The sequence below is a fragment of the Sciurus vulgaris genome, assembly GCF_902686455.1.
Source record: "Sciurus vulgaris genome assembly, chromosome: 19".
In the NCBI taxonomy this organism is placed as follows: domain Eukaryota; kingdom Metazoa; phylum Chordata; class Mammalia; order Rodentia; family Sciuridae; genus Sciurus; species Sciurus vulgaris.
In genome coordinates, this window is record NC_136480.1 from 23,071,860 (window position 1) to 23,094,283 (window position 22,424).

General features: G+C 51.8%; 1 protein-coding gene across 1 annotated transcript; it reads left to right on the forward strand.

Annotated features, from left to right (window-relative positions):
* Positions 1 to 5,238: 5,238 nt before the first annotated feature.
* ARL6IP5 (ARF like GTPase 6 interacting protein 5) lies at positions 5,239 to 22,345 on the forward strand. Its single transcript, XM_079122447.1, has 3 exons — positions 5,239 to 5,614; positions 19,438 to 19,655; positions 21,508 to 22,345. Exons 1-3 carry the CDS (start codon positions 5,439 to 5,441, stop codon positions 21,678 to 21,680), a joined length of 567 nt encoding a protein of 188 aa, XP_078978573.1. The 5' UTR covers positions 5,239 to 5,438; the 3' UTR covers positions 21,681 to 22,345.
* Positions 22,346 to 22,424: the final 79 nt, after the last annotated feature.

Genomic DNA, 22,424 nt, shown 5'->3' on the forward strand with positions numbered 1-22,424 from the left:
AAAAGAGGATAGGGTCGTAAGAAGAGGGCGAGGGGAAGGCGGGGTCTGGGGCATGGGCGTGGCCTACGGGAAGGTGAGGGACGGTGGAGAGGCAGGGAGGGCGGGGTCCGCAGGAGGCGGGCAGAGCAGGGTTCTGCCGTCTGTACTGTTGTAATGCCGCGTGGAAATGTGTTTGTGCATTATTGCGTTCATAACCAGTTATCTAAAATGTTGGTATAGTCTATGAAGAAATTGCCTGAAGAACCAATCTGCCAAAGCTTTCCCCTGGGACCAAATGTTAGGGGAATGTCACGCTCCGCCTTTATAGGTATGCACTTTAAAACACCTACAGAGGCAGGGTTGTTTTTTTGTGTGCGTGTGAAAATCAATATTCAGCGTTGCATCATTCAGTCCAGTAACAGAATTCTGGGATAAGTATACTAAATATATTTTAGATAGTTACATACTACATGAAAAGTGTCAAGCAAAAAACACAAGAATTTAAAAAATAATTTAGAACACTCATAATCCTATTACTTAAGGATGATGATCAATGGAGACAAAAACTTTCAACCATTTTCTTCCAGAATCAGAAATGCTGTGTACAACTGAGTGAGTCAGGATGACCAAAGAAAAACAATTATGTTCATATATACCAAATACCACACACACACACACACACACACACACACACACACCCAGACTTCCTTTCTTGGATGGGGCAAGAATGGGATTTGGAGCTAGAAAAAAAAAACTGAACTTAAATTCAATGAAATCTTGGGCACTTATGTTCCTTTATTTGTGAATTGGGCATAACAATATATGCCTTAGGAGACTGAGAACTGAATGAATTTCATACTGGTTTTCAAAATATGTTCCCTGATAAGCATCACTTGGAAATATGTCACAAATGTAAATTTGCAGGCCTTGCCCAGTCTCCTACAAAGCGTGGGATGATTCTACAGATATAAAATCAGAAAGCCATGGGTGTATGTAAAGCAAAGCCTATTGGTAAAGGTAGCTATTGTAATGGTTACGATATTTAATTTCCTCTTTGTCTTATTCCTCATCACACCTTAAGGACACTTGTCCTTTATGATCCACCAATTACGTTCACCAAGAGCATTCGCTGAGCTGAAATGAGTCCACGCCAGGCAGGGACACCAGGAGACGCCAGCCCCTCCTGGATCATGTGTTTCAACCTCTTCTCAGAAACCTCTTTAACCTGCCCAGACAATTCCACAGAAGGAAACCACTGAGATTAAACCACTTGTTTGTTAAAATAAGCTCCTGTGGGCTGGGCCTCTAATAAAGCTGGTTTTTGGTTACCCTCTGATGAGTGGCAGTGAGCGTCACAGCCACCTCAGATGGGCTGGAGCCTCAGGAACTCCCTAGTCGTCTCATACACATTTTACAGAAGAACAGGCCTAGGTATTGTATGGAGCTGGGCCACCATGATGCAAAGGCTTCTGCCCCACATCTTCCTGCCCTGGACTGACACCCTGACTCACAGTGGTGGCATTTTGATAGATGACACCAGGCACACACTGGCTCAAGCTGACTGATTAAAACCAGCCACCTGCCCTTGCCAGCAACAGAAGTATGAACACACAATAAACTTTTAGACTATACACTAGGCTTGGAGACAGACAGGGTGGTCCTATCTAGAAGCACAAGGCCCCACATACAAGCTCCAGGAAGATCTCTATGGTGAATCTGAGCACTTCTACCTCCCCCACCTCCAAAGAAGACTGACAAAAAGCGGGGACTTCTGATTACTTCCAAACAGTGACTCAAGTAAACGGTATGTGCTTAGTTTTTATTTCATAGGATTCTAAGCTGAACACAATGGCGCATACCCGGAACCCCAGAGTCTGCGGAAGCTGAGCCCGGAGAATGAAACGCTCAAAGCCAGCCTCATAACTTAGGAGACACTGTCTCAAAATACAAAAGGGCTGGGGATGTGGCTCAGGTCTTAGGCGCCTCTGGGTTCAATCCCCAGTACCCAAAAAACAAAGATTCTCTAGCAAAAGCAAAAGTAGAATTGTGTAGAGGAAAAAGAAAAATCCCATATTCAAACCAGAGAGAGAAGAAGCAAGGTCAACACTGGGAGAGCGGCAGAAGGTGCAGACACTTTCTCAGTCTTCTCTGATGCTTACTTTGAAACCTCTTGGGAGGTGTAAGCAGATCAGTGCAAACACGCTGAACAAATGTTTGTTGGCTACCGAGAGCCTGGGGTGAGTGGGCAGTCACACTGTTGGGAATAACTACGCGCTCCATGGCTTCTGGTCAGCAGTTCCGAGCAGTCAGGGGTGAAAGCTCTTCTCACCACCAGCAGGAGTGGGGCTAGTGAGATAGTGAGCTCCAGCTCCGGGCTCCTGCCCTTGTCTTGACCAAGATGGCTCACTCAGCTTGCCCACACTGCGGCATCTTGAGATTCCTGGCTCCTCCCCGCCCTCGGACTTCCTGTAACTGAGAGAAGGCCTGGCACATCTCTATTTAGCGCTCCTCCTCACCGCCCCACACAAAGCAGAGTTTCCCCACATCGCAGGGTCCCCAGCAGAGCAGGGTGGCATCTTTCTCCTTGCTGTCCCCCACAGGGCTTTCACAGAGCCTTGAAGATGCAGAGAACCTGTTGACATTGTATTGAACATTTTCAGCCTTTTCTCTCTGTACACCCAGATGCAACCACAATAAAATGACAATGTGAATGTTTATTAAAAAGGGCAGAAAACAGGTCAGGTAAAGCACTAGTAATACCACCCAGATGAGTCACGGACCCCGCAGTCATTAACGGCAGTGGCATCTAACTCTGAGCATCTATTATACACTAAGTACTCCCCAAACGTTCCCTCATTCATCCTCAGCTGAGTGACAGATGTTCTCCCGAAGTTTATATGTGAAAATCTGAGGCTGGGGAAACTGAGTAATGTCCCTAAGATCACCTGTCAGGGAGCAAGGGTCTGGGATGCTAATCTTGCTTCTTCTGACTTAAACCCTCCCATTTTCTCATATCCAAGAAAATATGAGAGCTCAGGAAAATGGTCACGTTTTAAACACTGTTAAAAAGCAGCACCAAGTATGTCTCTCAGCCCTGATTTGATTCAGTTGCCAAACTCCTGAACATCAGTAGCATTAGTGATTTGTCAGAGACACCCTAAGTTCCTGAGCTGCCTTCCGAAAGCCAAAGACAATGAAATGTCTTCTAGACTTTGTATTAAGTATGTTTTGTTGCTTTTCAATTTTTTTGAAAGTTGGGGATCTGAGTGAATTTAGTATGTTAAAACAGTCCCACTGACAGGTTTAAAGACTATGGTATTGGGCACTATCATCTTAGAATTCTGTCTACCACACTATGAAACTAATTGAAATACAGACCTCCCCACCCCCACAGTCCCCATCCGTTGATTCAGCCAACCACAGATGGAAAACACATTTTAAAATGTTGTCTGTCATGAAAATGAATGGACATTTCTTTGTGTCATTATTCCCTAAACAATGTAGCATAACAACTCCTTATGTAATGCATTGCATTAATGTAATGTAAAGCCTTTACATTGTTTTGGTTAGGGTAGCTGGCGCAAATATCCAAGAGAGACACATCTCTGTGTTCAAGCAAAGGTTTTTTGACAGCGAAAGTCTGCCAGGCTGCCTCTCTGCAAGGAGCAGCAGCCTGCAGGAAAAACTTCTAAACTATATAGTCATGTACAATGGAGTAGTTAAAAAATAACCGGTCTGGTCCTGTGACTGTTACTTGACGTCTTTGCTGTGGTTTCAGGACTTAGGGACTCTCCCAGGGTCGGCCTGCCAGGAAGATCATGCCTGGGTGTGCAGGTGCTGATTTTCAAAATGGAGTTACTTTGGCCTAAAGACCTAACAGTTTTATTTTTTTATTTTATTCTATGTTTGGTACTGCATATTGAATCCAGAGGGACTTGTACCACTGAGCCACACCCCCAGTCCTTTTTATTCTTATTTTTTTATTTTGAGACAGGGTTTCAAGTTGCTTATGGCCTCACTGAGTTGCTGAGGCTGGCCTTGAACTTGGGATGCTCCTGCCTCAGTCTCCCAAGTTGCTGGGATTACAGGTTTGTGCCACAGCTCCCAGTTTGATTGTTTTCAGTATTATAAGTAATCTAGAAATTATCTAAAGCATGTGGGAGTGTGTGTAAATATCATGCCATTTTAAATACAAAAATTTAAGCAGTTATCAAGTTAAGTATGGGGGGAGTCTAGAAACTAATTTCCCATGGATACCGAGGGATGATTGTACTTTTATTTCATGTACTTGATGTAAGAGGTTTACTGAGCCAGGCGCAGTGGTGCACATCTGTAATCCCAGAGATACAGAAGGCTGAGGGAGGAGGATCGCAGAGGAAGAGAGGCTGGGCAATTTAGCATGACCCTGTCTCAAAAAAATAAAAAGGCCTGGGGATGTGGCTTAGTGGTAAACACCCCTTGGTGGTTAAAATCCCCAGTAGCAAAAAAGAAAGAAAAGAAAAAAATATATTTATTGTAGTATTTAGCACCTTAACTGAAAAGAGACCACCCTTTGGAACCTGGGAAGAGAATTTGCGGTGAATACAGCTCTTGCCAGTTCTTCGGGCTGGGATACAAAACATCACCTTAGCTGTTAAAATACTGTGCTCCCTTAGTGCAAGTTGTCACTAAATATCGGAAGAAAACTAAGAAAGCTTTCTTGGAGTGGGATCCAGGTTCCTGCCCAGGAAGCACAAAGCGCAGAACTGCGGTTTCCCAGCCACCAACTGTTTACTTTCAGGATGTAAACAACAATCTCAGAGAGTGGTCTATCACTTTATTAAGACGGCACAGCAGTTCAATAATTCTGCCAGCAGTGAACAGAAATGCAGAATAAAGAAGCTGAAGACAGGCCAGTCTTCTATCGTCCAGGTCCTCTTTTCCCGTTGGGCCCAGTTGATTTCGTGCGGTGACGCACAGTGGGGCAGAGAAAGCATGGGGATTGCACTCAGATGCGCCGAGATTGGTGATATTTAATTGAGACCCAGCTCGCCCTCCAGTGCCGCCACCGCCGTCCTGCCTTCCACTCCGCCCGGACCGGCTTCCGAACACGGCCAAGTGGGTGTTGGGTTTTTGGGTTTTTTTGTTTTGTTTTGTTTTTGTTTTTTCCTCCTGCAAGGCCGAGAGCAATCGCACTCGCCCGCTGGACACTTAAAGCTGGAGGAGAGGCTGCGCTGGACCTGCGGGAGGGGAGGGCAGGGCCGCCTCCCTGCGGGGACTTCCGCCGGCCGCGGGGCTGGGCGCTGGCCCTACCTCGCTGGCAGCCGCGCTCGGAGCCAATCAGGAGGCGAGGGCGAACACGCCCGCCCGCGCCGGGTTTCCGCGGCCCAGCCGCGCGCCAACCGCAGAGCCGACCTTGCCGGCCCGCTGTCCCCTCTGCGTCCCGGCGGCCGCGCGGCAGGCGAGGAGCGGCCGCGAGCATGGACGTGAGCATCGCCCCGCTGCGCGCCTGGGACGACTTCTTCCCCGGCTCCGACCGCTTCGCGCGCCCGGACTTCAGGGACATTTCCAAATGGAACAACCGCGTGGTCAGCAACCTGCTCTACTACCAGACCAACTACCTGGTGGTGGCTGCCATGATGATCTCCGTCGTGGGGTGAGTGGCCGGCCCAGGCGGGCCCTGGGCCGCCCTGGGCTCCGGCGCACCCCGCCCGCGGGCCTCCCGCCGTGCCGCCCTGCAGGCCGTCGGAGGGGCTGGAGGCCAGGCCCGGGCACCTAGGGGCACCGCCCGCAGCCACCGCTGTGCCCTCCCTGCGGCCGAGGGGCTGGGTCAGGGCGCCGGACAGTCCTCAGCTCCAAGGGACACCGCCCGCAGCCACCGGTGTGCCCTCCCTGCAGCCGAGCGGCTGGGGTCAGGGCGCAGGGCTGAAAGGTGTGCCCTCCCTGTGGGCCAGCAGAGAGGCTGGAGGCCAGGCTGGGCAATTCCGAACAGACGCTGGCCCTCTGGAGGCCCCACCACCTGCCATGGGCCTGGGCTCCTTCTGGAGGGCTGGGCCTGGACGGGGAGAGGGCCCCACCCTGGGCAGGGAAATTTCTTCTCCCTCTGTGCTGGGATCAGGCTCTTGCTGGGGAGATATTTGTACAGCCCACCATCTTTTGAAAATGAGAATAAAGTGATGTACCGTGTCCTGGGGCTGCCTGGGCACCACCCAGAGAGGACCAGAGTGTGTCCCCAAAGGCCACCCAATGCCTGCCAGACTGGACAGAACGTAGAACCCAGGAGCAGAGGGTACCTGTCTGGGAGCAGGGTCTCTGGCAGTTCCCCCTCGCCAGCCTGCTCACTTTCTCCTCCCTCCTGAGCCTGGCATCTTAGTATATCTGATACTTTAAACTACCCTGGTTAATTAAGATGCCGCACACATGTATACACACACACACACACCTCTAGAAACCACGCTTCCTGGCCATGGACCCTCTAAAAAATGCTTCTTCACCTTTGCCAGCTGGGTGACAAGGTTCTCCATCCAATTATCTCCTACATATCTTTAAAGAAAAAGCCACCCTAAGGCTTAAAATGCGAGGACTCACTTGCCCTAAAAGAAGTGTCTGACATCTCTACTTCTGAGCAAACAGGGAAGAGCAAGCTGACTTGGGAAGAAAATGAGCAATTCGCACTGGAGGGTGTGGGAGAAGGTGGGTGGGATGGGGCGCTAAGTCGGCGCGCTGTGAGTTGCCTTATTTATTGAGCCCCCTCCCTGCTTCAGGCCCTGTACAAAGCTCAGAGCACAGCAGGATGAATCAGACTTGGATTCTGTTCCAGGGACACATGGCATTTTCTGAGAAGCTGAAGGAGCCAACGCACAGCACAGGGGAGGGGAGAGTTGAGTTTCCGGGTGTGGCTCAGAGCGGTCACCCCTGCAGAAGCAGAAGCCCCATGTGTGGGATCCTCCCTGGGCATGGCTTGTGCCCAGAGGGCAGAGGCTCCCCGGCCCTGACTGGACTAGCAGCCAGGAAGCTGCTGGACAGGGCAGGGCAGGCCTGAGGCCTGCTGCAACCAGGGCCAACCTCCCCCAGCTCCGTGCTTCTTTTCTGAAACTGCTTTGAAAACAAAAAAGTAGTGAACAGGTTTGCCTCTGCTGTTTTCACTTTCCTTTTCTTTGTAAAGAAGCCAAGGGCATCTTATCTGGTGATCTAGTTATGTGGGTATTTTCTTTTGGCAACTCCCAAAACAGATACAAGGCAAAGTTTGACACGGACCAATCACATGTACAAAAACAAGAAGCGTTTTTGTTATCTTTTTTCTAAAAAGGCTGCTGACTAAATCAGACACAAGCTTGGGCAGCCTGCAGCTTGATGGGAGCTATTCTCACTGTGCAGGCCAGAGCCAGCCCCTGACTAAATATAGCTCCCTCCTTGTGGTGCCTAAGCCACTGACTGTCGGTTTGGGGGTGTTGGCTCTTCTCATTCCCCTTCCAAATTCACCCCTTGATTGCTGGTGGCAGTTTCGAAGGAAAAAGTGAGAAGTACTTTATTATTATTATTCTTATTTTTTAAAGTTCTTTTGAGGATTACATTCATGTAAAATGTGAAATGCCCTTCACAACCCAGCAAAAGTTTGATATATAACCTTCAACTGTTTTCTATGCACCTAAAAATACATACTTTATATAGTCCCCCCAACACAAATCATTCTTTTATTTCATTGCACTTAATAACAACAACAACGACGACAAAAAACATATGTTGAGGGCTTCGTCTACTGATTACTCAATGATCTGCGTTCTGTGATAGAACCTAATAAGTAAAGGATTACTATTGTTAAACCTGAGGCTCAGAGAAGTTAAATGAGTTACTCAAAGTCGCAGACCCAGGCATGTGCTCTTAACTACCATGACATCTCTCTTGCAGTCATGAGGTTTGGCATTCCAGTTGCTCAAAGCTGGAAGAAACCCAATACCTTCAGGGCCAGGTTGCTCAGCTGATCTGGGCCTGTCCCTTCCTGAAGAGAACTCTCCTGTTCCGTGAGGCAGCAGCTGGGCAGGTCAGCGCTGCTGGAGGCCGATAGTCTTGCTCCTGAACTAGCCCTTGATAGTTCCCATGACTCTGGAAACGTGGCCCAGTGGTTGCCCAGGGCGAGGACTGTTTGAAGTTGCTCACCAGTGGTTCCCGAGGTGCCGCAGGAACTGCTTTGGAGGCCTCTGGCCTTGGTGACAATCTCATGCTGGAAAGGAGTCAGGAGAAGATGGAGGGGCCCCCAGTTGAGATTACAGGAAGGGAGAGGCAGCCCCATGACCAGACCCAGAAACATGGGGAGGACTTTGCCCCAAGGTAGAGGTTGAGCGGGGTTGTGGGGCATAGTGCGTTCGAGGTCCTGATGGGCAGGGCTTGGAGAGCCTGGGCTTCCTCCTAGGAGGGAGGCTGGGCAGGTGCATGAGCCGCAGCAGCAGCCGTGTGTCAGAGATGGATTCCAGCCTGGATGGATTCCAGTCTTAGAGCTTTCACTCTTCTGCTCCCTGAGCCGGTAGAAACCAGATTGAGTTTGAGTGCCAGCTGCAGGTTGCTAGCTACGCGACCTTGTCCTGAGCCTGGGCCTCTGCTAATGGCACTGCCCACCCACTGGCCTGTTTGAGGACCAGCTGTTCACGCAGGCCATGCTCTCAGAACAGTGCCAGCCGCCCCGTTTCTTCTCCACAAAATGTCATTCACTACTGTTGTCTCTTTGGGTGTTACCAAGATGGGGCTGAGAAATGCAGACAGTGTCTTTTTTTTGTTTTATTTTTGGTACCAGGGATTGAACCCAGGAACGCCTACCCACAAAGCCATATCCCCAGCCCTTTTGAGATTTTATTTAGAGACAAGGTCTCACTGAATTGCTTAGAGCTTCACTAAGTTGCTGAGGCTGGCTTTGAACTTTTGATCCTCCTGCTTCAACCTCTCGAGCTGCTGGGATTACAGGAGGATTACCTCTGTGCCCTGCTCCAGACAGAATTTTTATAGTAGTGACTCCATCCACCCCAAACCCCGTCTCTGTTTCCTCACCCACCTGAAGACCAGCGCCTCGGGGTCACCCCTGGAGGCCACGCCCCCTTTCTCCCTCACATGCTGTGCTTAGAGCTTCCTGCTACCCCATGGGCTTTCACATTTTTCTTTGCTCCAGACTCTGGACTCCTTGAGGCCAGGTTGTAGGCTTTGGTTGTGACGACTTTTTCTTTGCCTTGTGTTTTACGGTTGTGATCCTGGTCCTCTGCCTCCTGAGGCCTGCAGTGTTGCACATACCAGCCTGGTGAGTGCAGAGCAGGTGTGGAGGCCAGACCTCAGCAGGCCACGGAGCAGTGCCCAGGAGCGTGCCAACACACAGCGGCAGCATGATGCTCCCAGGGTGATTGGATTGGTCAGTGCCCAGGCACCCTGCTGTGCATGGGTCAGCATTACGGCAGCTGTGTCAAGATTAACTTAAGGAGATTATGTCAGACTGCAGTGCTTTGTTCTGAGGTCCTGGTGAGGTGTTCTGCCTTCGGCTTCTCCATCTCAGCACTGTTGACATTTTGCATTGGGTAGATCTTTGTTAGGGGACTGTGCTGAGCACTGGGGTGCTTGGCCGCCTCCCTGCCCTCTGCCCCCCGGAACCCCAGCAGCACACCCTCCAGTCACCACAGTGGAAATGCCTGCAGATGTTTCAGGTGATTGAGAAATGCCACCAACCACCTGGAAAATCGGGGCGATTCCTTCTGTCCACTAAACTCCAGTTTCTTCCCAAGAAACTGCAAAAGCAGCTCTCATAATTATCTCACAGAGCTGCTCTGGGGTCCTGACCTCTCGCACAGGAGAGCGAGTGGATGTGAAGCTTTACGCAGCTCTGATCATCGTCCTGTGTTTACTAAACTGCCCTGTCGTCGCTTTTCCTTGGTCTTCCTGGAAGTCCCTACTGGTTCTGCAGACTCCGTCTGTCTGTCTTCTGTGGAATGCTGACATTTACTGCTCGGAAGTTCCACTGCTGTAAAACCAGAGTGGAAGGACTTCATTGATACAGAGCGACCGACGGCAGCCCCTGTCCAGCTGATAGTCACTGTGTCCTCCTAGGCAGGGGTGCAGGGGGATGCGTGCACTTTGGTGCTTCTTATACAACTTCCTTCCTGTCAAGGGCTCTGATTTCCATTTGAGATGCAGCCATCACTGCAGAAGAGACTGAGTGACTTAAAAGCAACAGCCAGAATAACAAGCTAGCGAATGCTCTTTGCTGAAAACAGCCAGGACCCCTTCTGATGAAGGAGGAGAATGTGACTGCCTTCTCCATCCTGGACATGGAACATCTTGACAGCAGCATACCCTTTGCACATGGCGCGCAGCCGTCAGAGCCGCTGCCTCTTTTTGTAAAGTGGAAATCAGGGCGACAGTCGGTTGTACTTGCCGTGTCATTCAGGAGCATGTGCCGCACCGTGGGAGCTTGTGTGTGCTTAGTCGAAAGCCAAGGGATCTTGACTGGAAAAATCCATCCAGAGTGGGCCAGGGACCAGCTGCATCCGCCTTGTCTGCTTGTCAGAAATGAAGATTCCCTGGCCCCATTCAGACCTATTGGGTCAGCCTCCACGTTTTAAGACGAGTCATAGGAACATTAAAACTTCAGAAGCACTGATCTGGTCTGGATGAAAAGAAAGACCAGCAGAATTTAAACAGACACACCTGTGTGTCCAGGTGCCACCCTCAGAGATTCTAAATGTATACCTCTGGCCAGGGATCTGCTGGTCTCCTCCCTTAACTCCCCGCACGACGGAGATTCCGCCAAGTTGAATTGAGAACTGTTGGTCCTACTGGGGTCCCTGACTGAGGAAATAGGAGAGCTTGGGGTCACGTGGCTAATCGGAATCAAAGATGCTAACAGTAGCTTGGTTTGTTGCTAGGGAGTGAAATGATTTTTCATTTAAACCATATTGCAAATTTTCTGAAGCCGTCGATGAACTAAACCCAACAGAATACCCGACTCTTCACATTCGCACGGTTGTCCTTACCTTACTCTCAGAGACCCCTCTCTGCCCTCAGAACCCGTATTTGCTGGTGTGGCTCCAGAATCATCAACCACACCCAGGAATTGCAACAATAAATGCGTCTGCTGCCTTTCCAGCCAGACAGGCACAGCGGTCCTCGAGTGCGCATCTGGGCCTCCCCTGAGGTAGAGCAGGGTAGCTGCCCAGGGAGTGAGCCAAAGTAACTGCCTCGAGGTGGTTGGCCATTCGGGCCAGCAGGAAGGTAGGCTCCATACTGCCACTTGCCCTGTCACCCGAGCGGCAGGCGTTTCTGGAGGGCTGGTCATCCTGGTTTGAAAAACACATCCCTGTGATTTTTTTCAAAGTGAGCGTGGTTCCGAAACACGCAGGAGCCTGTGGTTGTCAACGCTGGGTGTCGAGAGGGCTCCATGGTCTGCACCTTCAGACGCTGCCGTGAAGGGCCAGGTTCCAGGTGGTCGGACAGGAAAGGGCAAGGCAGCTCTGGGGTGCTCTGGAGCGGCCTGCGGGCAGCATTGCGGTCTATCCGGGCTAAAGCTAGAGGAAACCCTCTTTAGATCCCTCGGCTTCAACAGCAGTTTTACTCTCTTACTCTCACATGCGTTGCTTCATTCATTCACTCATTCATTCATGCAGCAGAGGGTAGGAAGCACTACCCAGCTTCCCGACCCTGTGCCAGGAGTCCTGGGAGAGAATAAGACTGTGATCCCAGCTTCCTTCTGTTTAGAGGCTAGACAGGCAGTCAGACAGCCCCGGAAACAGTAGAATTAATTTTCATGGCAATACAGCAAGCCCACAAAAATATGCACCCCCCACACACATCCTTTCCCTCCTGACCTACCCTGTGTGATTCCAACTTCCGACACTCCCGGGTGTTGGGATTAGAGGGGGCACTGAGTATGTGGACCCCCTAAAGGGCTATTCAAGTTTACTTTTCTCACCCACAGCTCAGATGGCTTCTCCTGGACTGAACAAACATTTGAACACCTGTCCGGGCCCAATCCGGAGGCGTGGAGGGCGGCCAGGAGAGCAGCTCCGCCCCCGCCCCGGCCTCTCCAGTCACACTAGATAGGTGGCAGGCAGTGCGTCCAGTTCCTTCAGATGGCCCTGCATTGCTTCTGAGTGTAGGGCTTTAAGAGGTTTGTTAACACTCGACTATTTAAAAATTCTTCATCTAGTAGGAACTGGCTTTCCTTAAATCATCTTCGGATGCTTGATAAGCCACGCTTCTTGGCTTCTCCGCAGCCGCACTCTGATTGGCTGTTCCTGTTTCCGTTTGTAGGGAAGTGTTTATGGTTTTTCTAGGTTAAGTATGTACATGAATGAGACATCTTCTGGATCCCCAAAGCCCTCTCTTAGAAGGCAGAAGCTGCCAGTCAACTTAGGGGTACAGAACACTCTACAGGAATCCAGGTCTAAAATCAAGATCCAGTTCTTGACCTATCTACTTAAAACCAAACTCAGTGGCAGTATTAGAGACTCATGAACCTTTTAGGTTTTGTGCTTTGTCTCTTACCTTCAGAAGGTTCACCTGACCCCTCCTCTGTCTTTTGCATAAGTCTTGCTTTCTAGTCAGGGAATGCTTTCAAGGCCTGTGATTTCAGACAAAACCTGCAGGCTGACGTCCCTTCTGCAAGCATTACCTAAGTAGGTAGGATTTCCTGCTTTCCCTTCCATTATGCAGTGGCTAATGAAGGCACTTGGCGGGCAGAAGCCCATGTAAAGCAGAAAACCAGAACGTGGTTCCTACTTCTGCTGATCTGCTTTGCAGCCTATGGCTGAGCATCTTGTCTTAGAAGGAGAAAGGGGACAGCTGAACAGGACCGCTTGTGGGAAAGGGTCTGGGAAAGGGCCACGTGTCACCAAGCCCATTGGCATTCGTCCAACCCCGGCTTTCTCTGGGGCTCTGTAGGAGCCTGCTATGCAGTAATCATTCTCAGGAACCTTCCTTTTTAAACTTCGCTCTGCTCAGAGCATCCAGGAAGAACAGTTTGTAAACAAATAAATATCTCCCTACACTAGTTCTAAAAAACTCTGGGTTGAAAAAGCCAAAGGACGAATGATATCGCTAATAAGTGGAGGATGACACATAATGGCGGGGAGGGAAGGGTTAGTGTTAGGGTTAGAGTTAGGGTTAGGGAGGGGGGCAAGTATGGAGGAAGAAAGTACTGTATAGAGGGTAAAGAGGGGTGGGAGGGGTGGGGGGAAGGGAAAAAATAACAGAATGAATCAAACAACATTACTCTATGTAAATTTATGATTACACAAATGGTATGCCTTTACGCCATGTACAAACAGAGAAACAACATGTATCCCATTTGTTTACAATAAAAAACAAAAACAAAACAAAAAAAAAAAAAACAACTCTGGGTTGTGCGTATCCATGAGCCCAGGCAGGACACACAGAGGGAACCCTCTGGAGGGTTCGGTGTGCTCGCCTCCTTCGCGTGTGTTCACAGATGTGAGGTTTAAGGAGTACTTTGTGCAGCCACTCAGAGCCTTGTGTTATTCCCTGATGCCCCACTGCGGGGCAAGTGTCGGATTTAGGGCTTCTTCCAACTCATATCCAACCTGTCGTTCATTATAAATAAAACAAGCAGTAAGTGCAGAACAAAGCTTGCAGGTTCATAAGGTATGTCTCGTATGAGTGCCTTTAGGTGCCTGCAGCTGCTGGTGGTGGGTCACTGGATGTGAGTGTTGAATTGGGCAGCACCACGGACACAGGATGCCATATACATATATATCTGCCCTTATCGAGCACACAATTATTACTCTGGGCCTCCCTAATGCAGCTGTGACAAAAGAGACTGGCTCTGGTCCCACCTTAGCTTCTCCAAAGTCTTCTTCACCCCATGACCCTTGCCAGTCACTCAGACTAATTTGCATCCAGAGCCACTTTTGTCCTTCATGGTCAGAGGTCATTCTTGCCAAGGCACTGCCCTGGGAAACCGGGACAACCACAGGAGGCTGTTGGGGTCCATGGAGGATCAAGAAGCAAGAGGGGCCTGCAGAGGGGTGGGTCTGCCGGGCAGGAGTCTCCCTGCACCCCCAGTGCCCCTTCCAGCCTCCCACCCCCTCCCTGCATGCTGATCACCCGTTACACCTGCGGGAGGTTCAGGTGACTTCCCACTGTGGCTTTCTCATCGTTTCCTTGATCACAGCTCTGTGAAGAGACCAGCCAGGGACTTTCCCTAGGACTACCTAGTGGAGAGTGAGAATCATAGCGTTTGTCCAAGGCGCACTGTGTGTCACTCAGCTCACGGCTGGAGACATTAGCCAAGGGAAGTACTTTTGTGGGGGTACTGGGGCAATACTCTACCACTGAGCTACACTCCTGCCCGTTTTATGTTTTATTTTGAGACAGGTTCTCGTTAAGTTGCCAAGGCCAGCCTCCAATGTGCGATCCTCGGGCTTCAGCCTCCTGAGTACCTGGGACACAGGCCTGGCCACGCTGCTGGCTGGATGACCGTATTTACTTGTATGCGAACGTGCTGGCTCCTGAAGCTTCTTTCCTCCAGCACACGCTTACTGAATACCTGCTCTGTGTCAGGCAGGGTGCTGGGGCCAAATATGTCATGGTCCCCGTCCTAATGGAGCTTGTGTCTAGGAGGGCCAGAGACATCTGCCCAATACACACAAATAAATGTGTGCCGGGCCCACTGGGAGACTTGAAGGGGTTGGAGGGAGTGGGGGTGACGCTTGGGCACAGGCAGGCGAGTCCTGGGGCGCCATGGGCCCTGGAGCCGGCTGGAGGGGGAGGCGTGGCCCTTCATTGGTGACTCAGGATTCCTCAGGAACCACAGTGCAGAAGTAGATGTTTGGGTAGGAAACTGAACTCCACGCGGAGCGGCTCGGGCTTAGGAAACACGCCCTGGTGCAGGCTCGATGGCACTGTGGCCAAATGCACACCTCGGTCCATCTGAGGGTTGCTGCTGGGCTACATGTGCTAGATTTTCCGCCCTGGTTGGTGGCCTTGGGCACGTGCGTTAACTTGGGACTCCTTAGTTACTTATGTGTAAAATGAGGAGAGTGTTCAAGATCCCCCCAGCTGCCCAGAGCCACTGATGCGGAAACTGTCGATAAGGCCCGCTGAATCACACGCAGGCCAGTTGAGGACGTGCGTCCACACCCTCTCCCAGACACTTTCCCTCAGGAAGGAGCCTGCCAGCCGAGGGACTTCCCAGCACTGTCCTGGCTGCTGCCCCCAGCTGCAGGGACCGGGAACAGGGAGGGCCCAAAGCTGATGACAGGATGGGTCATGCTGTGAGCTGCTGTCACGGCGGGCAACCCGTTCTTTCTCCCGGATCCCTTTGACCAGTTTCTTCACCTCTCTGGGTCTCAGTTCATTCATCTACACGAAAGGACTGATCATCCTGTAAGACTCAGTTAAAGAAAAATTGTGATGGAATTCTGAACACGTTTGCAGCCATAAAGGATTCCACCAGAATTTCAAACTGTCGCAGAAAGAGATTTATCAGTGGTTTGTTGGAATGGGCCGATTTCTACGTGTGTCTTCTTGTCCCGCAATAGAGAACACATTTAAGGGTTTGACTTGCGTAACGAGGGCCTGCGTCCACCAAGGACAGGAGGACCAGTGGCCTGTCTTCCTCCTCCCTCTCTTCCACCCCCTTATCCATGGACTACCAGTAATGAGACTCCACAGAGCCCAGTGGCGGCTGTCCACAGGAAAGACAACCAGCACCCTGTCCTAGACACGCTGGAGGTCTGTCCCGACGGGGGAGACTCACAGCACAACTGTTGGCTCAAAGCACTGCAGACAAGAGCTGCTTCCCAGACACATGCACTGGAAGATGGAATCTGTGTGTGTGTGTGTGTGTGTGTGTGTGGTGTGGGGTATGTGGTGGTGGGGTGTTTGTGTGTGTGGTATGTGTGTGGTGTGGTGTGTGTGTGTGTCTGTGTGTGATGGGTGTGTGTGTGGTGTGGTATGGTATGTGTGTGGTGTGGTATGTGTTTGTGTGTGTGGTGTGTGTATGTGTGGTGTGTGTGTGGTGTGGTGGGGGGTGTTTGTGTGTGTGGTGCATGTGCAGTGTGGTATGGTATGTGTGTGGCGTGTGTGGGGGTGTTTGTGTGTGTGGTGTGTGTGTGTGTCTGTGTGTGATGGGTGTGTGTGTGGTGTGGTATGGTATGTGTGTGGTGTGGTATGTGTGGTGTGTGTGTGGTGTGGTGGGGGGTGTTTGTGTGTGTGGTGCATGTGCAGTGTGGTATGGTATGTGTGTGGCGTGTGTGGGGGTGTTTGTGTGTGTGGTGTGTGTGTGTGTCTGTGTGTGATGGGTGTGTGTGTGGTGTGGTATGGTATGTGTGTGGTATGGTATGTGTTTGTGTGTGTGGTATGGTGGGGGTGTTTGTGTGTGTGGGGGTGTTTGTGTGTGTGGTGCATGTGCGGTGTGGTATGGTATGTGTGTGGTGTGTGGGGGTGTGGTATGTGTGTGGCGGGTGTGGGGGTGTTTGTGTGTGTGGTGTGTGTGTGGTGTGGTGTGTGTCTGTGTGTGGTGGGTGTGTGTGTGGTGTGGTATGGTATGTGTGTGGTGTGGTATGTGTGTGTGTGGTGTGTGTATGTGTGGTGTGTGTGTGGTGTGGTGGGGGTGTTTGTGTGGGGGGTGTTTGTGTGTGTGGTGCATGTGCAGTGTGGTATGGTATGTGTGTGGTGTGTGTGTGGTGTGGTGTGTGTGTCTGTGTGATGGATGTGTGTGTGGTGTGGGTGTGGTATGGTATGTGTGTGGTGTGGTATGTGTTTGCGTGTGTGGTGTGTGTATGTGTGGTGTATATGTGGTGTGGTGTGGTATGTGTGTGGTGTGGGGGGTGTGGTATGTGTGTGGGGGGTGTGTCGTGTGTGTGGTGTGTCTGTGTGTGTGGTGTGGTATGTGTGTGTGTGTGGTGTGGTGGGGGGGGTGTTTGTGTGTGGGGGGTGTTTGTGTGTGTGGTGTGTGTGTGGTGTGGTATGGTATGTGTGTGGGGTGGTGTTTGTGTGTGTGGTGTGTGTATGTGTGGTGTGTGTGTGATGTGGTGGGGGGTGTTCGTGTGTGGGGGGGTGTTTGTGTGTGTGGTGTATGTGCGGTGTGGTATGGTATGTGTGTGGTGTGGGGGGGTGTGGTATGTGTGTTGGGGGTGTGTCATGTGTGTGGTGTGTCTATGTGTCTGTGTGTGGTGTGGGGTGTGGTATGTGTTTGTGTCTGTGTGTTATTTTGCTCTAAGAACAAATGGGTCCCAGGGCATGGCGCGGCATGTCTCAGTGAAACTGCGTGTAATCAGAACGGGGAAGAAAATCAAGTCACTTTGTCAGTTTTTTCCATCCTGGAAACTCTGCTACTTTCTAATTATAGATTGCGCCTGGGGTGTGGTAAGCTGAAACCAGTTCCATGCGAGTCCTTGCTCCTTCTTTCCCCTGAACTTGAGCTGCGGGAACAGGTGGAAGCCAATCTGGAATTGCCTGAGGCAGGCCTGGCTTTTCCTGGTTCTTTGTCCAGCAGACATTCGGCCTGGATGTCCGCTCCACCTGTGCAGAGGGACCAGGAGAAGCTTGCTGGCATGGTGGCACAGCCTGTCAGCCCAGTGACTCGGCAGGCTCAGGCAGGAGGATCTCAAGTTGAAGGCCAGCCTTAGGACTTAGCAAGGTCCTAAGCAACTTAGGGAGACCCCTTTTAAAAACAAAGCAACAACACAAAAATAAAGGACTGGGGATGTGGCCCAGTGGTTGGGTTCAATCCCTAGGACCACCCTCTCCCACCAAGAAAGAAAGAAAGGAAATAGGAAAAGCTTGACATGAATTTCTTCACATCATCTTGAGTGACTGTTTCAGGGAATGTTCTGGAAAGACGCAGAAGTTGGTGCCCTCTGTAGTCAGCCCCTACTTGCAGTTCACACAAAGCCTTTTCCTTAAACTTTGAGCCCCACTCTCTTTCTCTGTGTTAATTTTGATCTTGCTTCACAGTGCAGCTGAGAAACATTTCTAGGCCAAAGTCGAGGCTTTCGTAAAGGGGTGTGTTTGAGTTTCATCTGTGTTTTTAAAGATCAGGCATTTTTAGTCATTCAAGTAACACACGGCCATTGCTGAACTATGAAATAGAAAAAGGAAATGGGAGTAACCCCGGCCCTGCTGGTGCTGCCGCTCGGTGCCCGGCGCAGCGATTGGGTCTCACCTCTCTGGCCCTCCTCCTTCCCCAGGAGCAGAGGGGTGGACCTGGGTGCTGACCCGCTTCTACTCAGCTTTCCAGCACCTGCTAAAGAGGGTATCAGTTTTGCCCTATTTTCAGGCCTGTTAGGAAATTTTTGTCTTTCTCAAATCAATTTGAGTTATATCAGAGACCAGGTATAAAACAGGTTAAAATAAAACAAAATAAAAATAGAAGTGCAGAGAGGCCAGTAGCCTGGGGCACTGCAGGGCTGGGAGGCAGCAGACAGTGAGCTGGGCGTGGGTCGGTGGCAGGAGGGAGGCGAGGTGCTGTGGGCTGGCCCGGGAGGGTCTGCAGGTTGCTTTTTGATTTACATATTTTCTTTTACTTAAGTGTTCATTTGATCTCTGATTCCAAAGTGCAATATAAAATTATAGCAGTTCCTACTTGCGGGCTGCCTCACCTGTGTGGCGATTCCCCTCCCGGAGATGTCTTGCTGTGGTCTCGTCGTTTTCACTCAGTACATCATCCGTGTCTTCCCACGTTGTGAAGTGTTGCTCACTTGCACCGGAGCTGGGATGTAGCTCAGTGGTGGCACACGGCCCTGCGGGGCGGGATGCCGGCCTCCATCTCCAGCCCTGCAGGTGAACAGGCGAATCAGTCGGTCAGTAACAACCATGGCCGCTTCACGACTCTTGAGCCCGACTCAAGTGCTCCCAGGATGGGCAGGGTGTGGCCAAGAGCGGCTCATAGAGAAACGCTGGCTGAGGCCGCTGGCCACGGGCCTCTGCGACAAGCTCTGCACAAGCCGAGGGTGCAGGGTGCTCCTGCCCGCTGTTGGAGGAGGGAAAGTGGGCCCGGGGGTTAGAGTTTCTTGTTCCAGGAGAAGCAAGGGCTTCAAGTAAAAGTTTTAAAATGCTGTACCTGGGAGGACAAGAATGCGACTGCAGATGGCGGGGCTGCCTGACATTCAGCCACCCGGCAAGCCCTGGAGGACGGGAAGGAGCCCTGGCAGCTGGGAACAGCCTCCCGCGTGCTGCACAGCAGTACCACAGCGAGCACACCGAGCACACCACCTCCCGAGAGGCCTCAGGCGCCCCTGTGGTCCTCCAGGAAGGCGGAGGCCCCGGTGGGAGCCAGAGGCCCGCTCGGAGCCAGGCGCCACATTCTGACCTTCAGCCCCAGCTGCTTACTAGGGAACAGCCCTGAAGGCAGCTGCCCCACAGGCGGGAGGTTCACGTCTGATTTAGGTGAAGGGCTCGGGCGTGCTCGGAATCGTTCTGCCCTCCTCCCTGCTCCGCTGCCCCTGGTGCTGGGCTCTGAGCTCACCCCTGCCCCCCGTCTTGCAGGTTCCTGAGCCCCTTCAACATGATCCTGGGAGGCCTGGTGGTGGTGCTGGTGTTCACGGGCTTCGTCTGGGCGGCGCACAATAAGGACATCCTGCGGCGGATGAAGAAGCAGTACCCCACGGCCTTCGTGATGGTGGTCATGCTGGCCAGCTACTTCCTCATCTCCATGTTCGGGGGAGTCATGGTCTTCGTGTTCGGCATCACGTTTCCTCTGCTGTGTAAGTCAACCCGAGTTTTCTTTTCTCGTAAGAAAAACGCAGCGCAGGTGTCCCGTGGGGTCACAGAACCCGCCTCTGCTCTGGAGTTCCTGACCTGGGAGACCAGGGCCCAGTGGCTCACTGATCCCACAAACGTTGTCTGCACGCGCTGGAGACGGGGGTCAGCCAAACGCACAGGAGCCTGTCTCAGCCAGCTTTTCCACTGCTGTGGCTGGAAGACCCCACCAGAGCAACCGCAGGGGGGCAAGGTTCACTGAGGGGCTCAGGGCCTCAGAGGTCTCAGCAGGCTCCACTCCTCGGGCTCCAGGCGAGGCCAGGGCGTGGCACGCACCAGATACAAATGTAGGGCCCACAGCCACGCCCCAGTGCCACCTCCCCCAGCCACACCCTGCTGCTTCCGGTACCACTCAGCTAATCCCCTTCAGGGGTTAATCACTGACTGGGTTGAGACTCCCACCACCCAGTGGTTTCTCCTCTGAACCTTCCAGCATTGTCTCACAGGTGAGCTTTTGGGGACACCTCACACCTACACCATAACAGCCCCGAGTCAGACAGCAGGACCTGGCACGGTGGGGCCAGCCTCGCTGGCTGCAGGTGTGTCTATACTACCTGCCCTTCACAGCGGCCTGACGCAGGGGTGAGCATGTTTGTCGTTTGGAAGTAGATCACTTCCTCTTACTCAGATCATTATTAGTGCCATGAGAACATTGGACCCAAGCACTCTGATTCTGGTGAAGAGAAACTAGCCATTTTCTCAACTGCACATGCATCATGTACAAGGATCCCAAACACTGGCGGCCTCAACTAGAGGAGGGAGAAATTCCCCATCTCCTCAGCAGAAATCCAATTGAAGTTCCAGTGCATTAAGTGGCAGGAACGTCCCTTTGACTTAAAACAGCATCTTACCTGTACAAAATCATCTGCCGATCTGGGGTTTTGTGAAGTTAAGCTCAGAGCATCCACAGGTGGACCCTCTGCCTGGTGGACAGAATATTCGAATCAGAGTTTTTTAAATTGTCTTCAGGTTTTTCTTATGTGGTAGAGGCTCATGTTTCAGTGATCTGTTTGAACCAAGCTGCTGACTTTACCACCCTTCCACATACAAGCCTGAGGCTGTGAGAGTAGCCCTGGGCTGAGGTGCTGCTCAGTGGTTAGCGCTTGCCTACAGGTGCCAGGTCCTGGGTTCCATTCCCAGCAGCATGAAAATCAAACAAAAGATATGAGAATATGTGGCTAGATTGATTCTGGAGTCCCACCCCATTCTTAGTTGGAACTTGGGGTGCAGAGAGTGGGGTCTGTCTGTCAGCAGGCTCTGCAGCGCTTGGACGTGCCCCTGGTGTAGGTCACATGGACGTCTGCTTGAGGTACAGATTCCCTTCACTCCGAGGTTCCTGCTCAGGAGGTCCAGGAGAGGGCCCAGGAATCTGACCATAAACGGGGGGCGGGCAGTTCCTAATGCTCGCCACACTGGAAAACTGACTCCAGGAGACAGCTCCAGGGTGGGCTTGCCCGCGTGCCTCCCGCAGGGAGCATGCAGAGTCTCCCAGCAGGCAGAAGTCCTTGTCCCCACCTCGGCCAAGTGGGTTTCTGTTTGGGTTGGATTCCTGTCGAACGTCATGGTACTTAAGCAGCATCTGCAAGCCGAGGGTGTCAGGGCGAAGGAAGCTGTGCGGCCGTCAGGTGGGAGACCTCTGGACTAAACTCCAGAGAAATCGTGTGCGCCTGGAGCAGCCGCAGGGAGGCCGGGCCTCCACGGGGGGCTTGGCCAGGGAGGCCTTGGCGCCCAGTGCGGCGGGGGGCGGGAGCGGCAGGGGAGAGCCCTGGCTCTGCTCACCGTGCTCCCTCTCTGCAGTGATGTTCATCCACGCCTCGCTGCGGCTGCGGAACCTCAAGAACAAGCTGGAGAACAAAATGGAGGGGATCGGCTTGAAGAGGACGCCCATGGGCATCGTCCTGGACGCCTTGGAACAGCAGGAGGAGAACATCAGCAAGTTCACCGACTATATCAGCAAAGTGAAGGAGTAGCGGGCGGCCGTCCGGCTGGCAGCCCCGGGCTGCCCGTGCCTGTCCACGCCACCTTCCTTTTGTCTGAACAGGAAGTGCCGGTCCACCACCCAGCTCTCCACAGCAGCATGCTCCCACAGGCCACCCTCCTCATGCCCTGAGAGGACCCGGGAGGGTCTCAGAAACCAGGAGAAAACCACCCTCCTGCTGGGTCGCAGGTGCCGCGTGTCTGTGACAGAGCACCAGCCCTGCTGTGTCCCAGCGGGCCAGCCCCGTGCGCCCTCCAGACAGCCAGCAGACCCCGTCTCGCCTTAGCCTGTTTGCAGCCCCCTCCCGCCCCGAGAGCCCTTAGGACGGTCAAGTGCGGGGAATAGACTAGCTTAGTTTTCATTGTTATTCTTTTAAAGTTGAAGACGATCTCTCTCACTTTGCCACCTGTCTGACGTGCAGTGAACACTGGATAAGCCAGTTCTTTATACTTTGTTTACGGATATAAAGATAGCTGTTTAGAATATTTTGTTAAATTTTTGTAAATTTTTTGAGATGCTAGTCCTGTTTTTTCACCAGCAGGTGGTTGCTGCGGACTTAATGTCATCTTCCTTAAGGTGGTTACACTGTGTAGCCTGTATCACCCTTGACAGACTTGTTAAAAAACAAACAAAATAAAACTGAACTTGGGTTCTGTTGATGTTGCACATTTTTTTGTTGCTATAGTAGGGGGAAAAGAAAGATGTCCAAGATAATGTTTCTTGTATGTTTTCCAAG